This window comes from Vombatus ursinus, unplaced genomic scaffold, assembly GCF_900497805.2.
Source record: "Vombatus ursinus unplaced genomic scaffold, bare-nosed wombat genome assembly UNPS02014821.1, whole genome shotgun sequence".
NCBI lineage: Eukaryota > Metazoa > Chordata > Mammalia > Diprotodontia > Vombatidae > Vombatus > Vombatus ursinus.
The window spans coordinates 4,416,744-4,431,152 of NW_020954599.1; the positions used below are offsets into that span (position 1 = coordinate 4,416,744).

Below are 14,409 nucleotides of genomic sequence, written 5' to 3' on the forward strand. Positions count from 1 at the left end.
AGAATGTGCGAGCTGTTAGCTCAGTTCAGAAATATAGTTGGGCAGGTGTTTTGGGGGAAAAAAAAAGATACCAACAGGGGGTGCTAAAGGAGAACGTCAAATTGTTCCCAGATATTTGCAGACCATTACTAAAAAGCAATTTTAAGATCTCAGAAGCTACCCAGTCCAACCTGTTCACTTTACAAATAAGGACATTGAAGCCCATGGAGGTTGACTTGGATAAGGTTATATGGGGTAGTCAGTATCAGAGTCACAGGAAAAGAAAACACTGGCTACTGAATCAGAGAATCTGGGTTCAAATCCTGCTTCTGATGTTGAATATCTGTGTAACCTTATTCAAGTCACACAATCTTCTTGAGCCTTGGGTTCCTTGACCTATAAAATAAAGAGGTGAATAGAAGACCTCTGGAGACCTTTCCAAATTTGTAATCCTATGAACCAGTTACACCTTACATATTTTAATCCTGATTTCCTACAAAGCAAATTCCTCTTCCAAAATATTATTGAAGATTTGTTTTGTTTAGTCACCTGCTCACATCTTAAGAGGGCAACATTCATATTTTTCAAAGAAAACAAAGAAAATAAATAATATCAGTGCCCTCTCTTCAAATCAATTGTGACTAATAACTCCTAACAGAAAGAGCTCCGAATAATTGTAAATGTTTAAATAGAGATAAACCAGTTTCAAAACAGTCATTTGAACTTCATTAACTCACTGAACTTCATTCAATCATTTGAACAAAAACCCTATGCGGGAGGTACCCTCAGGCATTATTATCCTCATTTTATAGATGAGGAAACTGAAGCTCAGCGATGTTTAATGACCTTCCCAGGTGTGGCCACGAGGTTTACAATGAGGAGAGGCTACCCCAGAGGGTCTGGGTTCAATGACCAACTCTGCTTGCTCTGGACTGTTTACCAATCTATGAAATGACAGCATTGGATTAGATGATCTCCAAGGTTCCTTCTTATTCAACATCTGTGATCTAAGCGAGATCTAAACCCAATTCTTCATCAGTCCCAAATCTAACACTTGATTCCTTTTGCCATAAAATCTCTCAGGGAGCAACTAATGTTCTATTTACCAACACCAGGGAGTAATAGCAATGTTAGATATCTTAAAATTGGGACAGATCACAAAATGTGATATTAAATCAACTTAAGTAATTTACCACAATGAATATGACGGAAACAGGAGCCTGGGGAAAGAATACTGGTTTTGGAATTAGAAGGGCCTGATTTCCTATCCCAGTTCTTCCACCACTTGTGATTCTTGAAGAAATCATTTTTGAGCCTCAGTTTCTTCACCTATGAAATGAATGCTTTAGACAAAATGACCTCAATCCACTGTGGGTTTTTCTGTGTTGTCTAAGTGTATAAATTCTGTGTTCACAATATTCTAGCACATGGGGGGGATTGGTGACAACCAAGGTTTCAGCGAATATTTACTTGACTTCACTAAAGAGCAGACTCTTGGCCTAGTTTCCAACCCTATCTTGATTGCATCTGCTCAGGAAATTTAAATTTATTTTCATTTTAATAACACTTTAAAAGATAAACATGTGAGAAATATTTCACAATGATTGTGAAAACAAAAAAGATTTTTTTAAAATTATTTGCTGTTTGGGCATATCTGGTCTCCTTTGGTAGATAATCAAGAGGTAACTGATGACTAGTTTGGTCACTAAAAGAATAATCTAAGCACTTCCCATTCAGATTATAACGACTGAACTGAAAAATCATGTTTACCTCCTCAGAAAAGACTGACTTTTTAATGTCTTGAAAAGCTGAGAAACACTTTGCAAATTAGTTAGAAACAAATGTCAGTTGGTAATACACATTTTTTTCTTATAAATAGTAAACTTGAGGAAGCTCTTTAAATATACTTGTATGTACTATGCATGCAATCGTACTGGCAATGCATTCCAGTCTTGCTCTACAGACCCTCATTTACTTCTGGCCTCAATTACATAAAGCCACTGTGTCTGTTTCCACCCACATCACTCTTTACTTGCATGCACTTACTGCAAATTTCTGCACCATGGCAAATTGCTTTTCTTTGAAGCTGTAAAATCACTTACTTATTCTTATAACATAACTCTTTCACTAAAAGTAAAAGATAATCTTTTCTTGCTTCGGTTGATCTGACATAAATACACTTCTGCTAAACAGATTGCTAAGCTAAACTTACTCTTCAAGTTGAATGAAGATTCAATAATTACAGTGAATATTGTAAATTACAGTCAAAACAACTGTAAAATTACATGATTAAGAACCCATTAAAATGAATACACTAAAAAATGCAGTGTTAAACTATGTTAACCAAAATATATCATCTAAAATTGTCAAAATAAAATTGAATTGTTTTCCATATAACAGGGAATCAACTTGATACTCAAGGCACTGAAGCAGATTTCTTTTTTTAACTGCTAGGGGAAACAGCAAATTTCCTTTCTCTAAATCTCTTTAAAGTTCTTCTAGGAAAGGCTACTTGGAAAGTTCTTTGCTAATACAGAAAGTAGTAAAAATGCATTACTGCTGCAGCAGCAGGGGGCTGGAAACTGGGCACATCTGAACTGGTGTCCTGAACTTTCTCTTTGGAGCTAAAAGCCCTTCAGTGAGATGCTAGCTCAGGAGCTGGGAGAGCTACAACACAGTACGCTTGATCTTCTTACCCCTTGTGTGCATGGACAGCAGGACAAGCAAAGAAAAGTGAACGTGAATCTGCCAGGTTGGGTCTTCCAGCCACCCCATTGCAGCTGAAGAGCAGGGGTCCTGCGTCCCAGCCGGCCAAGCCGCCCGCCCGTCGGCTGCCTTTCACTGATCCTCTTTGGCTGCTGCCACTCTTGTCTGATCTTCCGGCCGGCTAGCCTGCCAGCGAGCCTGAGACGAGAACGGAAAAGACAAGCCTGTTACAAACTGGTTCTGTCACCACCTAGACCTCAATGGATCACCTCGTGAGGAGGATGATAAAGGCTGAAGCAAATTCCCCAGAAAAGAGGACAGGCTGGCTGCCCCCATGCAGAGCTGTGCACACTGGAAGCTTCAGTCTGGCAGGGATTTTAACTGGAGTTTAACTGCTTCTTCAGCTTTCGGTACTGGAAACATCAAGTCTACCCCTCCCCCAATCTTTCATGTAGCTCATGTAGCACATGTAGGGAACCTAAGCATGACCACCTCTCCCCCTCCAAAGCCAGGGAAGAAATTGCCTAGAAATGCTCTCCTTTTGCAGTGTTTATTGGGTGCATGAACTTTGATTCCAGGGAGAGAAATACAAAATTCCTGAGGAAATAATGCTTCCTTACTCTAAATAATAAAAATATAATTGATACCTATTGTTTCAAGATATAGCCCTTTTTGCCTTGGAGAAGAGATTTTTCCTCGTACCTGGAAATATTTAAATGCGAGAGCCAGTGCCTTTAAAACTGCACCGTGACTGACCAAATTCTTTGGTCCTGCATAAAGGTACCTTAAATAATAAAATAATTTCATCAGGAATATTTCTTTTGATTAGGAGTAGTAGATAACATAGTTAAGTCACTTGTTTTAAATGGAAAGCATTAAATGCAATCACCTGAATATAATTGTCCAAACTATAGTACTTGAATAAGAACAGATCCATTATTTTTTGAGATCTGCAACTGTGATTAAATTTCTCAATTATCTAATGACATTTTGGTGTAACTTCATTTTAAATAACACTTACAGGATTTTTTAAACTTTTTAAAAAATCCTTAACTTTGCCAATAAAACATCTGACAAAAAAACAAATGAACAAACTTGTTTTCATTCTTTTACTGGGCACAGTCAATAATAGGAGACCAAGAAATGCAAATAAAATTCAATGTTACCATAGACAAATAGACACAAAGTTATCAGCAAATTTAATCAATTCAATTGGGGAAAGATTTACACAAATTGGGGGGGGAAGCCATACTTCAATTATTAAATCTTCACATTTTCTCTTTACTCCAATATTCACTTCATATTTTATAGTTCACTTGCTTCATACTAGTGTTCTCACGTTTTTAAGAAATTCATCTCCCCCACCACTATACCAATCTAGCTAAATAAATCAATAAATCTGTTCTGCTGAGCTCAATAGCACAACCTCTTAAATGTGATTTTTACAACTACCACCATCATCTTAACACACTCTATTTCTACTCCCAAGGGAACAAATTTAATTAAAATCAAATGTTCACAAGTCAGCCAGGAAATCTACCATTAATACATTCTGACTTAAAGACATCACATTCCATTTCATATATGACAGAAGGTATATACTCACCCTCCAGAAAAAAAAATTTAGAAGGAAAGGATTCTTTAATTACTTAATTTGTCAGCTTGCCTTCCAGCCAGGAAAGGGTTACACTGAAGACCATAATAGATGTAAAAGAATGGGAAAATGGAGTGAAAAAGTCAAATTGCTTTTGAAAGGAGAAAAGATGCACATTCATGAGATGGCCTAGCAATTCCAGCCTATCAGTGACTATAGAACTAAATGAGTAGAAAGCAATTCATGCAGGTCAGAATAAGTGGAAGTGAGAATTATCTAGACCTGGAAGGAAGAGTAAGTTTTGTATAAATGGAGAAGAGGAAAGAAAGTATCCTAAAAGGAGTTGGGGGAGGAAGAGCACAGGCAAAGTTGTGAATATGGAAAGGTCCATGAGGTAGTATACATTCAGGACAGTGAAGAACAACTTAACTGTAGAAATGGTTGAAATTATTATTATATTACTATTGTTGGACATGAATGGAAATGACTGACAGCAATAACACTAGATATTTCAAATGAATGCCCCATAGACATCTCAAACTCAATATATCCCCAAAAAAGAACTCATTATGTTCCTCCCCAAATCCACCTTTCTTCTAGACTTCCTTATTATTGTTCAAGGATGCAAATCTGGGGGATGTTCTTGTTATTCAGTCATATAGTTGTGTCTGACTCTTCGTGATCCTGTGGATCATTCTGTCCATGGGGTTTTCTTGGCAAAGATACTGAAATGGTTTGCCATTTCCTTCTCTGATGGACTAAGGCAAACAGAGGTCATGTGATTTGCCCAGGGTCACACAGCTATTAAGTGTCTGATGTTGGATGTGAATTCAGGTCTTCCTGAGTCTAATTAGGAGAACATTTAGTGCTGAATAGGTAAATCTCAGAATCTTCAGAATATACTTCACAAAGTAATTAAGAGAAAAACACAACATAAATGTAAATTATTTTTATAATATATAGATACATATATATGGATGCACAGACAAGCATACATACATAAAGTATACACCTATATTTGTGTATGTTGTTGTTTTGTATGAATACACTAACTGTATCCCAGAAGTTTTAGTGTAGCTTTAACCTTTAATACTTTAATACTGCACTAAGCCTTTTGGAATATTCTATTATTCTGTATATGTTTATATATGTACATGTTTTCTCCCTGATAGAATTCAAGCTTCATCTTTTAACTGTATCCTCAGTTCCAAGAAAACTGCATAAATGGGTGCTTAACAAATGTTTACTGATTTAGCGTAGATAATAATTTACATTTATATAGTGTTCTCATAACTGCCTTGTGACATAGGCAATACTAGTATTATTTCACTTGGTGGTATCATTAAATCCCATATTTTCTTTCTTTCTTTCTCTCTTTTCTTTTTTTTTTTTTTTTTTTTTTTTTTTGGTGAGGCAATTGGGGTTAAGTGACTTGCCCAGAGTCACACAGCTGGTAAGTGTCAAGTGTCTGAGACTTGATTTGAACTCAGGTCCTCCTAACTCTGGGGCTGGTGCTCTATCTACTGCGCCACCTAGCTGCCCCCTAAATACCACAGTTTCAATGAATAATTGTCAGATCTTATCCAGCAGTCAAAATTTTCCTAACCTCCAGACTTGATCTCCAGCTGACTATTGCACTCAAACTGAATGTATTGTAGATATCATAAACTTAATATGTCTAAAATCAAACATTATCTTTTCCCCAAAATCCTATTTAACTTAATATTCTTAGCATTCAGGCTCAGAATCTCACTTTTGCTTCCCACATTGAATCTGTTGCCAAGGCCTGCTGATGATGTCTTTGCAATTTCTCCCTTCTCTCCTCTCCTACCAATGTAGTACAGGCCCTCGTTATCTTACGTCTAGACAACTGCAGGAGCCTACTGATTGGTCCCTGCTGCAATCAATCCTCCATTCAATTATAGAATTATTTTTTCTAAAGTTCACATCAGGATATGTCACTCTATCACCGCCAGGATCAAATATAAAATTGTCTAGCATTCAAAGCCCTGGCCCTTCGTCTTTTCAGTCCTCTTCCACCTTACAAAGCTCATGTACTCTGTGATCTAGTAACACTGGTCTCCTTGCTGTTATGTGAACAAGACATTATATCTACAGACTCTGAACATTTTCACCGACTATCCCTCATGCCTGGAATAGTTTCCTCCCAAGCTCGGCCTCATTGCTTCCTTCAATTCCCAACTAAAATCTGATCTTCTACAAGAAGCCTGATACTTTCAATGCTAATGCTTTCTCTCCATTGACTATTTCCAATTTATCCTGTATAGATTTTCTTTGTACATAGTATAACAAGAAACTGTGAGCTCCTTCTGGGTAGGGATGTCTTTTGCCTTTCTTTTTATCACCAGAACTTGGCACAGTGACTGGTACACAATAGGTACCTAATAAATTCTTTTTGTCTGAAGCTTACCTACATTTTAGAGACCGTGTTTTTAAAGCTGGAGTATCAGAGAGGTTAAGTGTTTTGCCCAGGGTCACATAAGTAGTAAGTGCTTATCTGGAAATATAAGTTCTTTCTTGATTCCAAATCCAGAGCTGTTTTCCAGACTGGAAATTAGTAGGAAATAATAAGGTTGCGAAACATCTTTCATTCAAAGCTGAAGAGCTGGGAATTTGTCCTGTAGTCAGTGTGCTGTCATTAGAGGATCTTTAACAAGGGGGGTGACATAGTAGAAACAGCATTTTAGTAAGATTATCCTGGCATGAGTTTACAGAATACTTCCGTACGTGTCGAAACCTTAGTACACGGGAAAGAATATGAACTGATGCCCATTAGAAGAAGGAAAAACGGGGGAATTCTTCCAAGTAACTGAACTACTTAGTTATCTCAGGACACTCGTTCAAAAAAATCTTGAGGAAGTGAAAGCATATCCTCAATATATCCCTCTTATCACTCCGTTGTCAAACCAAAGTGGAGCATCACACTGAAAACAGGCATCTTGGCTTCCAAGAGACAGAACCAAGGGGGCAGACTAGAGGAAGGTCTCCAAATATTCCCTCCATCCAACTTTACATAGTTGCTCAAACTGAATTCTGGCATGGCAGAGACAACAAAAGGTAAGCAATTTTTCCAGCCTAAGAGACCAGAAGAAAAGGTCTGTTAACACCAGGGTGGGGCTGGCCTGGAGCCCGTGTGATTGCAATACCAGCTGTGAGCACTGGAGGCAGTAACAGTAGCAGCAAGAGCTTCAGTAGCTCCTAACATGGATGGTAAGAGGATTGGGCAACTGGTCAGAAGAGATTAAAGGCAACCCATGTGATAACACTTGGGTACAAGACCTGGCTCTGTTAGGCAACTCCATTACCTACATCCACATCTAGAGCACAGTTCCAGGGCAAAGAAGAGAGCTTGGAGTCATAAGAAGAAGGGCCCTAAAGAGCAGTATCTCTTCACGGTCCAAGGGAAGAAGGGCCATGAGAAGTGGGGTTGTCTGCAAGTGCCTACAAGAGATCAGGTTCACTTCTGGGTTAAGGACCACAGACAGCAGTGATATCACCTCTCCCTGGAAGCAATGAATACCTCCAAATACCCAGAACTAGCTCAGAAAACAGCAGTGCAAAAAAAGCCTGAAGTCTGGGACAGTGCCCCAGCACTCCCACGCTGGGAACAGAAACCAACTTTTAACGTTCAAAGTTAAAAAAAAAAATAGGCTGGAAAAATGAGCAAACAACAAAAAAGAACTTGACCGTTAAAAGCCACTATAGTGACAGGAAAGACTAAGACTAAAACTCAGAAGAAGAGAACAAAGTCAAAATAGCTATGAGCAAAGCTTCCAAGGGAAAAAAAATATGAACTGGACACAAGGCCAATAAGAATTCTTGGAAGAGATTTTTTAAAATTATTTTAAAAATCAAATAAGAGTGGTAGAGAAAAAGTGGAAAAAGAAATGAGAGCAATGAAAGAAAATTATGAAATAACAATTAACAGTCTGGTAAAAGAGAGAGAAAAAAATTTCTAAGGAATATAACACCTTAAAAAACAGAATTGGCCATATGGATAAAGAGGTACAAAGCTAAATCAATGAAAATAACTCCTTAAAATGAAGAACTGGCCTAATGGAAAAAAAGTGGAACAAAGCTACAATAATGTAAATCACTCTTTAAAAAGCAGAATTGACCAAATTGAAAAAAGAAGGCTGAAAAAAGCTCCCTAAAGAAAATAATTCCTTAAAAATCAGAGGACAAATAGAAGCTACTGTTTCCATGAGACAACAAAAAACAACATAAACCAAAAAAAATTAAAAGTAGAAGAAAATGGGAAATATCTTATTGGAAAAACAACCAACTTGGAAAATAGATCAAGGAGAGATAATGTAAGAATTAATGGACTGCCTGAAAGTCATGATAAAAGAATGTACCTAGACATTTCAAAAAATCATTTTTTTAGAAAATCCTGGAACAAGAGCATAAAATAGAAATTGAAAGACTCCACCAATCATCTCTTCAAAGAAATTCCAAAATAAAAATTCCCTGAAACATTACACCAAACTTCAGAGCTCCAGGGTAAAACAGCATCCAGAAAGAAACCATTCAAATACCAGGAAGCCAGGATTATACGAGATTTAGCAGCTACCGTGTTAAAGGAGAAGAAGATGTAGAAGATGATATTCTGAAGACAAAAAAAGTTAAGATTACAACAAAGAATAACCTACCCAGAAACTGAATACAATTCTTCAGGGTAAAAAAACAGGTATTTGATTAAATAGATGACTTTCAAACATCCCTGAATAGAAAAAAAAAAAAAAACAGAACTGAATAGAAAATTTAACTTTCAAATACAAGACAAAGAAAAGCATAAAAAGCTAAACATGAAAAGAGAAACTGAAAGGGATTCAAGAAGGTTAAACTGTTTACATTTGTATATGGGAAAATGATACATATATCTCCAAAGAATTTTATCATTATTATCATTATTACGGCAGTTAGAAGGACTCTAAATAGAGAACAGAGAACGTGAGAATGAACTGATTTTCTGAGATTATCTCAAAAAATGCATGGGTGAGAGAGAAGGATGCACTAGTAGAAGAGGAAAGAGAGGAAAAAAGGGGGAAATTAATTCACATAAAAGGGTAATAAAAGGAAGAGATTTTATAGCAGAAAGGAAATGTGGGGGTGGGCAATGGTTAAACCTCACTTTCATCTGAATTGGTTCAAAAAGGGAAGATTACAAACACACATACACATACACACATATGTGGATGGAGATATATATATATCTACACACACACACACACACACACACACACACACACACACACACACACACACATATGCATGTATAATTCGGCATAGAAATCTATCTATCTAACCCAACAGGGAAGTAGAAGGTGAAGAAGATAAAAGAAAAAAAGAATGATAAGAGTGAGGGCAGTTTGAGAGACACAGTAATCAGAAGCAAAACAGACTTCTTAGGAAGAAAAAGCTAAAGAGAAAAAGAGAAGGACAAAGGGGCAGCTAGGTGGTAATGTGGATAGCGCTCCGGCCTTGGAGTCAGTTTGATTGAGTTCAAATCCAGCCTCAGACACTTGACATTTACTAACTATGTGACCCTGGGCAGGTCACTTAACCCCGACTGTCTCACCAAAAAGCAAAACAGAGTGAGAGAGAGAGAGAGAGAGAGGGAGAGAGAGAGAGAGAGAGAGAGAAGAACAAAACAGAAGAAGATAGGATAGAGGGAAATGCACAGTTAGCAATCATGACTGTGAATGAGAACGAAATGAATTCACCCAGGGAGTGGATAGCAGACTGAATTAGAAACCAGAATCCAGCAATATAATGTTTACAAGAGACATATACAGACTTAAAATAAGTGGTTAGAGCAAAATCTATTAGGCTTCAGCTGAAGTAAAACAGGCAGGGGTAGCAATCATGACCTCATTCAAAGCAAAAGCAAAATTAGATCTAATTAAAGAGAAAAGCAGAGAAACTACATATTACTAAAAGGCACCATAGACAGTGAAATAATATTAATACTAAAATAAAAGTTCCAAATGGCCTAGCAACCAAATTGTTCAAGGAAAAGTTAAATGACTTATAGGAAGAGAGAGTAAAATTGTATTCAACTTTCTTCTCTCAAAGCCAGATAAATATAACCATAAAACACATTTTTTAAAAGTTAGATTAATAAAATTTTAGAAAAGTTAGATATGATAGACCTCTGGAAAGTGAATTGGAAGAGAAAGGAGTACACTTTTTCTCAGTTGCACATCACACCCTCAAAAAAAACCTGACCATCTATTAGGGCATAAAAACCTCACAAGCAAATGCAGAAAAGCAGAAACATTAAATGCACTCTTTTTAGGCTGTAATGCAATAAAATTACATTTAATAAAGGGCCATGAAAAACACAGATGAAAAATTAATTGGAAATTAAATAATATAATCCTAAAGAATAAGTAGATGAAAGAACAAATAATAGAAAAAAATCATTTTATTAAAGAGAATGACAACAATGAGACAATGTCCCAAAATTTATGGTATGGATTCAAAGCAGTACCTTAGGGGAAAATATATATCTCTAAATAAGTACATCATTTAAAAAAAAGGAGCAGATCAACGAATTTGGCATGCAAATTAAAAATAACTAGAAAAAGAATATATTAAAAGCCTTCAATTAAACGCCAAAATGGAAATCTTGAAAATCAAAAGCGAGATTAATAAAATTGAAAGTAAAAAAGTAAACTGACAAAACTAACAGCTATTTTTATGAAAAAAATCAACAAAATAGATAAACCATTGATTAAAGTGTTTTTAAAAGAAGAAAAGAAAATCAAATTAGCAGAAAGAAAAATGAAAAGAGTGAATGCACCACCAATGATGAAGAAATTAAATTATTAGGAATTATTTTGCTCAATTATATGCCAGTAAAACTGACAATCTAAGTGAAATGGATGAATATTTACAAAAATATAAAATTTCCAAGTTAACAGAAGTAGAAATAGAATATTCAAATAACCCTATCTTTGAAAAAGAAATTAAACCAGGCATAAATGAGCTCCTTAAGAAAAAGAAACTACAGAACCAAACTGATTCACAAGTGAATTCTGCCAAACATTAAAAGGACAATTAATGCTAATACTATGTCAACTATTTTAAAAATTGGCAAAGAAGGAGATCTACCAAATTCCTTTTATGACAGTGATATGTTTTTGATGACTATAGCAAAAAGAGTAAAAACAGAGAGAGAAAACTATAGGCCATTTCCCTAATGAATATTGATGCACAAAAAATTTAAATAAAACTCTAGCAAGGAGATTAATTACAGCAATATATCACAAAGGTCATACACTATGACCAGGTGGGATTTATACCAGGAATACAAGGTTGATTCAATATTAGGAAAACTATAAAAGCATAATTGACCACATTAATAACAAAAACAACAAAAATCGTGTAATTACATCATTTGATATATAAAAAGCTTTTGACAAAATACAACAGCCATTCCTGTTAAAAAATAAAAATAAAAACAAAACACTAGAAAATACAGACACGTTACATTTGAAAATTAAGGCAAACTGAGAGACAAGGTTCCAACCATGACCAATTTATTAGTTAGTCTAGCGGTAACCAATAAATTGTGTCAATAGCCTCTCTTAATGACCAAAGAGCCTGCGTGAGTGCTGATAGGATCTTTTATAACAATTAGCAAGATGATAAACCAAAATCTCAGGCAACCTAGTTGTATCTTCTTTTCAATGGCTATCAATGACAGTCAGAATTGAGATGACATCCTTTGGACCTCTCCATCTAAAATGCCCTCAACCACAGCCAAGGCATGTGATTCCAACCACAAGACAAAAGTTTACATGCAATGGGAGTAGTCTTCTGGTGATAAGAGTTGCTACAATAGTTTAAATTTATGAAATCTGACCTTTAGGCAAACCAAGTTTCTCTGGAAAGTGGGTGATGGGTCAGGTTAGAAAAATACAGGTGATTACTAGAAAAAGCATGCCCTTTACACAAGTTTTCCCAAGATGTGGGTGGTGGGTAAAGTTTAGAAAGGGAAGGAACTTTGAAGGGGAATATTAAATCTAGCAAGATTAAATTTTAGCAAAATAGAACTAAAATCACTTTTATTGGATTATAGATATGTAGCCTTTCTTAAAATGATAATTAGTATCTCTCTCCAAATGGCAGCTAGTGGATAGAGCAGTGGGTCCGGAGTCAGGAAGATGAGTTCAAATCTGGCTTCAGACACTCACTAGCTGTGTAACCCTGGGCAAGTCACCAAACCTCTGTTTGCCTTAATTCACTGGAGAAGGAAATGGCAACCACTCCAGTACCTTTGTCAAGAAAACCCCAGAGAGAGTCACAAAAAGTCAGAAATGAATGAATGACTGAACATCTATCTAAAACCAACAGCAATCATTGTCTGTAATGGGGACATACTTGAAGCTTTCCCAATAAGATCAAGTGTGAAACAAGGATATCCATTATCACCACTATTATGCATTATTGTATTAGAACTCTTTGGCCCAGGAATAACACTATTAAGTCTGTATCCAAAAGAGATAAAAGAGAAAGGGATGTATGTGCACAAAATATTTACAAAAGTTCCTTTTCTGGTGGTAAAGAATTGGAAATTGAGGGCATGCCCATCAATTAGGGAATGGCTGGACAAACTTTGGTATATGATTTTGATAGAATACAACTAAGAGTATGATTGTGGTATAAGATGGTTTCAGAAAAACTGGGAAAGAGTTGTATGAGCTGAAGCAAAGTGAAGAGAGAAGAAGCAAAACGCTGTCCTTGTACACAATAACAGCAATACTATAAAGATGATGAACCGTGAAAGACTTTGCTACTCTGGTCAAGATAACGATCCAAGACAATTCCAAGGAATGCATGATAAAAAGTGCTATCCACAGAAAGAAAACGTATGAACTGAGTGCAGATCGAAGCATACTTTCTTTATAGTGCTTCTTTTTTGCATCATAGCTAATATTGAAATATATTTTTCATGACTTCATTTGTACAACTGATATATATTGCTTTCATTCTCAATGGGTTGTGGGAAAGGTACTAGGGAAGGAGAGAAATGGAAATTCAAATTCTAAATTAATGTTTAAAATAAATATTTTTTAAAAGAGAGAAAAGAATATTGGTGTCTAAGAAAGAATAGATCGTGACCTGGTACAATCAATCTCTGGATCTTCAACTTAGCTTAGAAATCTAGGGTTGAAAAGCCAGAAACCCATACAATCAAGACAATTATGTGTAGTCTTACTTCATCTTAATTTAAGCCTTGATTCCAAACTTTTCACTTATTCAATTATCCCTATGTTAATATGAGGATAAGAATCTGCTTCAGAAATTGAGGGGATATCCATCAATTGAGAATGGCTGAACAAGTGGTGCTATATGAATATAATAAATACTATTGTGCTATAAGAAATGATGAGAAGGCAGACTTCAGAAAAACCTTGAAAGACTTATATGAACTGATGCAGAGTGAAATGAGCAGAACCAGGAGAACCCTGTACACAGTAACAGCCATATTGTGTGATGACTGACTTAGACAGACTTAGCTCTTCTCAGCAATGCAAGGATCTAAGACAACTCCAAAAGACTCATGATGGAAAATGCTACCCACATCCAGAGAAAGAACTTGGAAGTCTGAATGCAGATAGGAAGCACACTATTTGCACTCCTTTTCTTTTGTTCTTTTGATTTGTTTCTTCTTTCTTATGGTTCCTTCCATTAGTTCTAATTCTTCTTTACACCATGACTAATATGAAAATACATTTAATATGAATGTGTAAGTAGAGCCTATATCAGATTGTGCACCATCTTGAGGAGAGGGGAGGAGAAGGATGGGGAGAAAATTTTAAACTCAAAATCTTATAGAAGTGAATGCTGAAAATTAAAAATAAATAAATTAATAATTAAAAAAAGAATCTGTTTCACAGAAATATAAGTCACAGGCCTTGGTTTCTTAACTATAACACTAATCTCCCAAGTAAGATTAGGCAAACTAGTTTAACTGCTTATATATAGAGAGATTTCTAACTCATAGATTTATTTATTCAATCAGATAAATATGAATACTGTTCTACAGACTATGTCATGGACTATGACAATGCAAAGACTAGAAAAGGGAGTTTCAA

At 35.9% G+C, this 14,409-nt stretch overlaps 1 protein-coding gene across 1 annotated transcript in view; it reads right to left on the reverse strand.

Moving 5' to 3' along the window:
• Positions 1-14,409, reverse strand: part of BMPR1B (bone morphogenetic protein receptor type 1B) — a 349,176-nt gene that overhangs the window by 121,317 nt on the left and 213,450 nt on the right. Inside the window, exon 3 of the mRNA XM_027837474.1 lies at positions 2,676-2,883. Within this exon, the coding sequence (XP_027693275.1) occupies positions 2,676-2,754 (79 nt within the window). The 5' untranslated portion in view covers positions 2,755-2,883. The remainder of the gene's footprint in view (positions 1-2,675; positions 2,884-14,409) is intronic.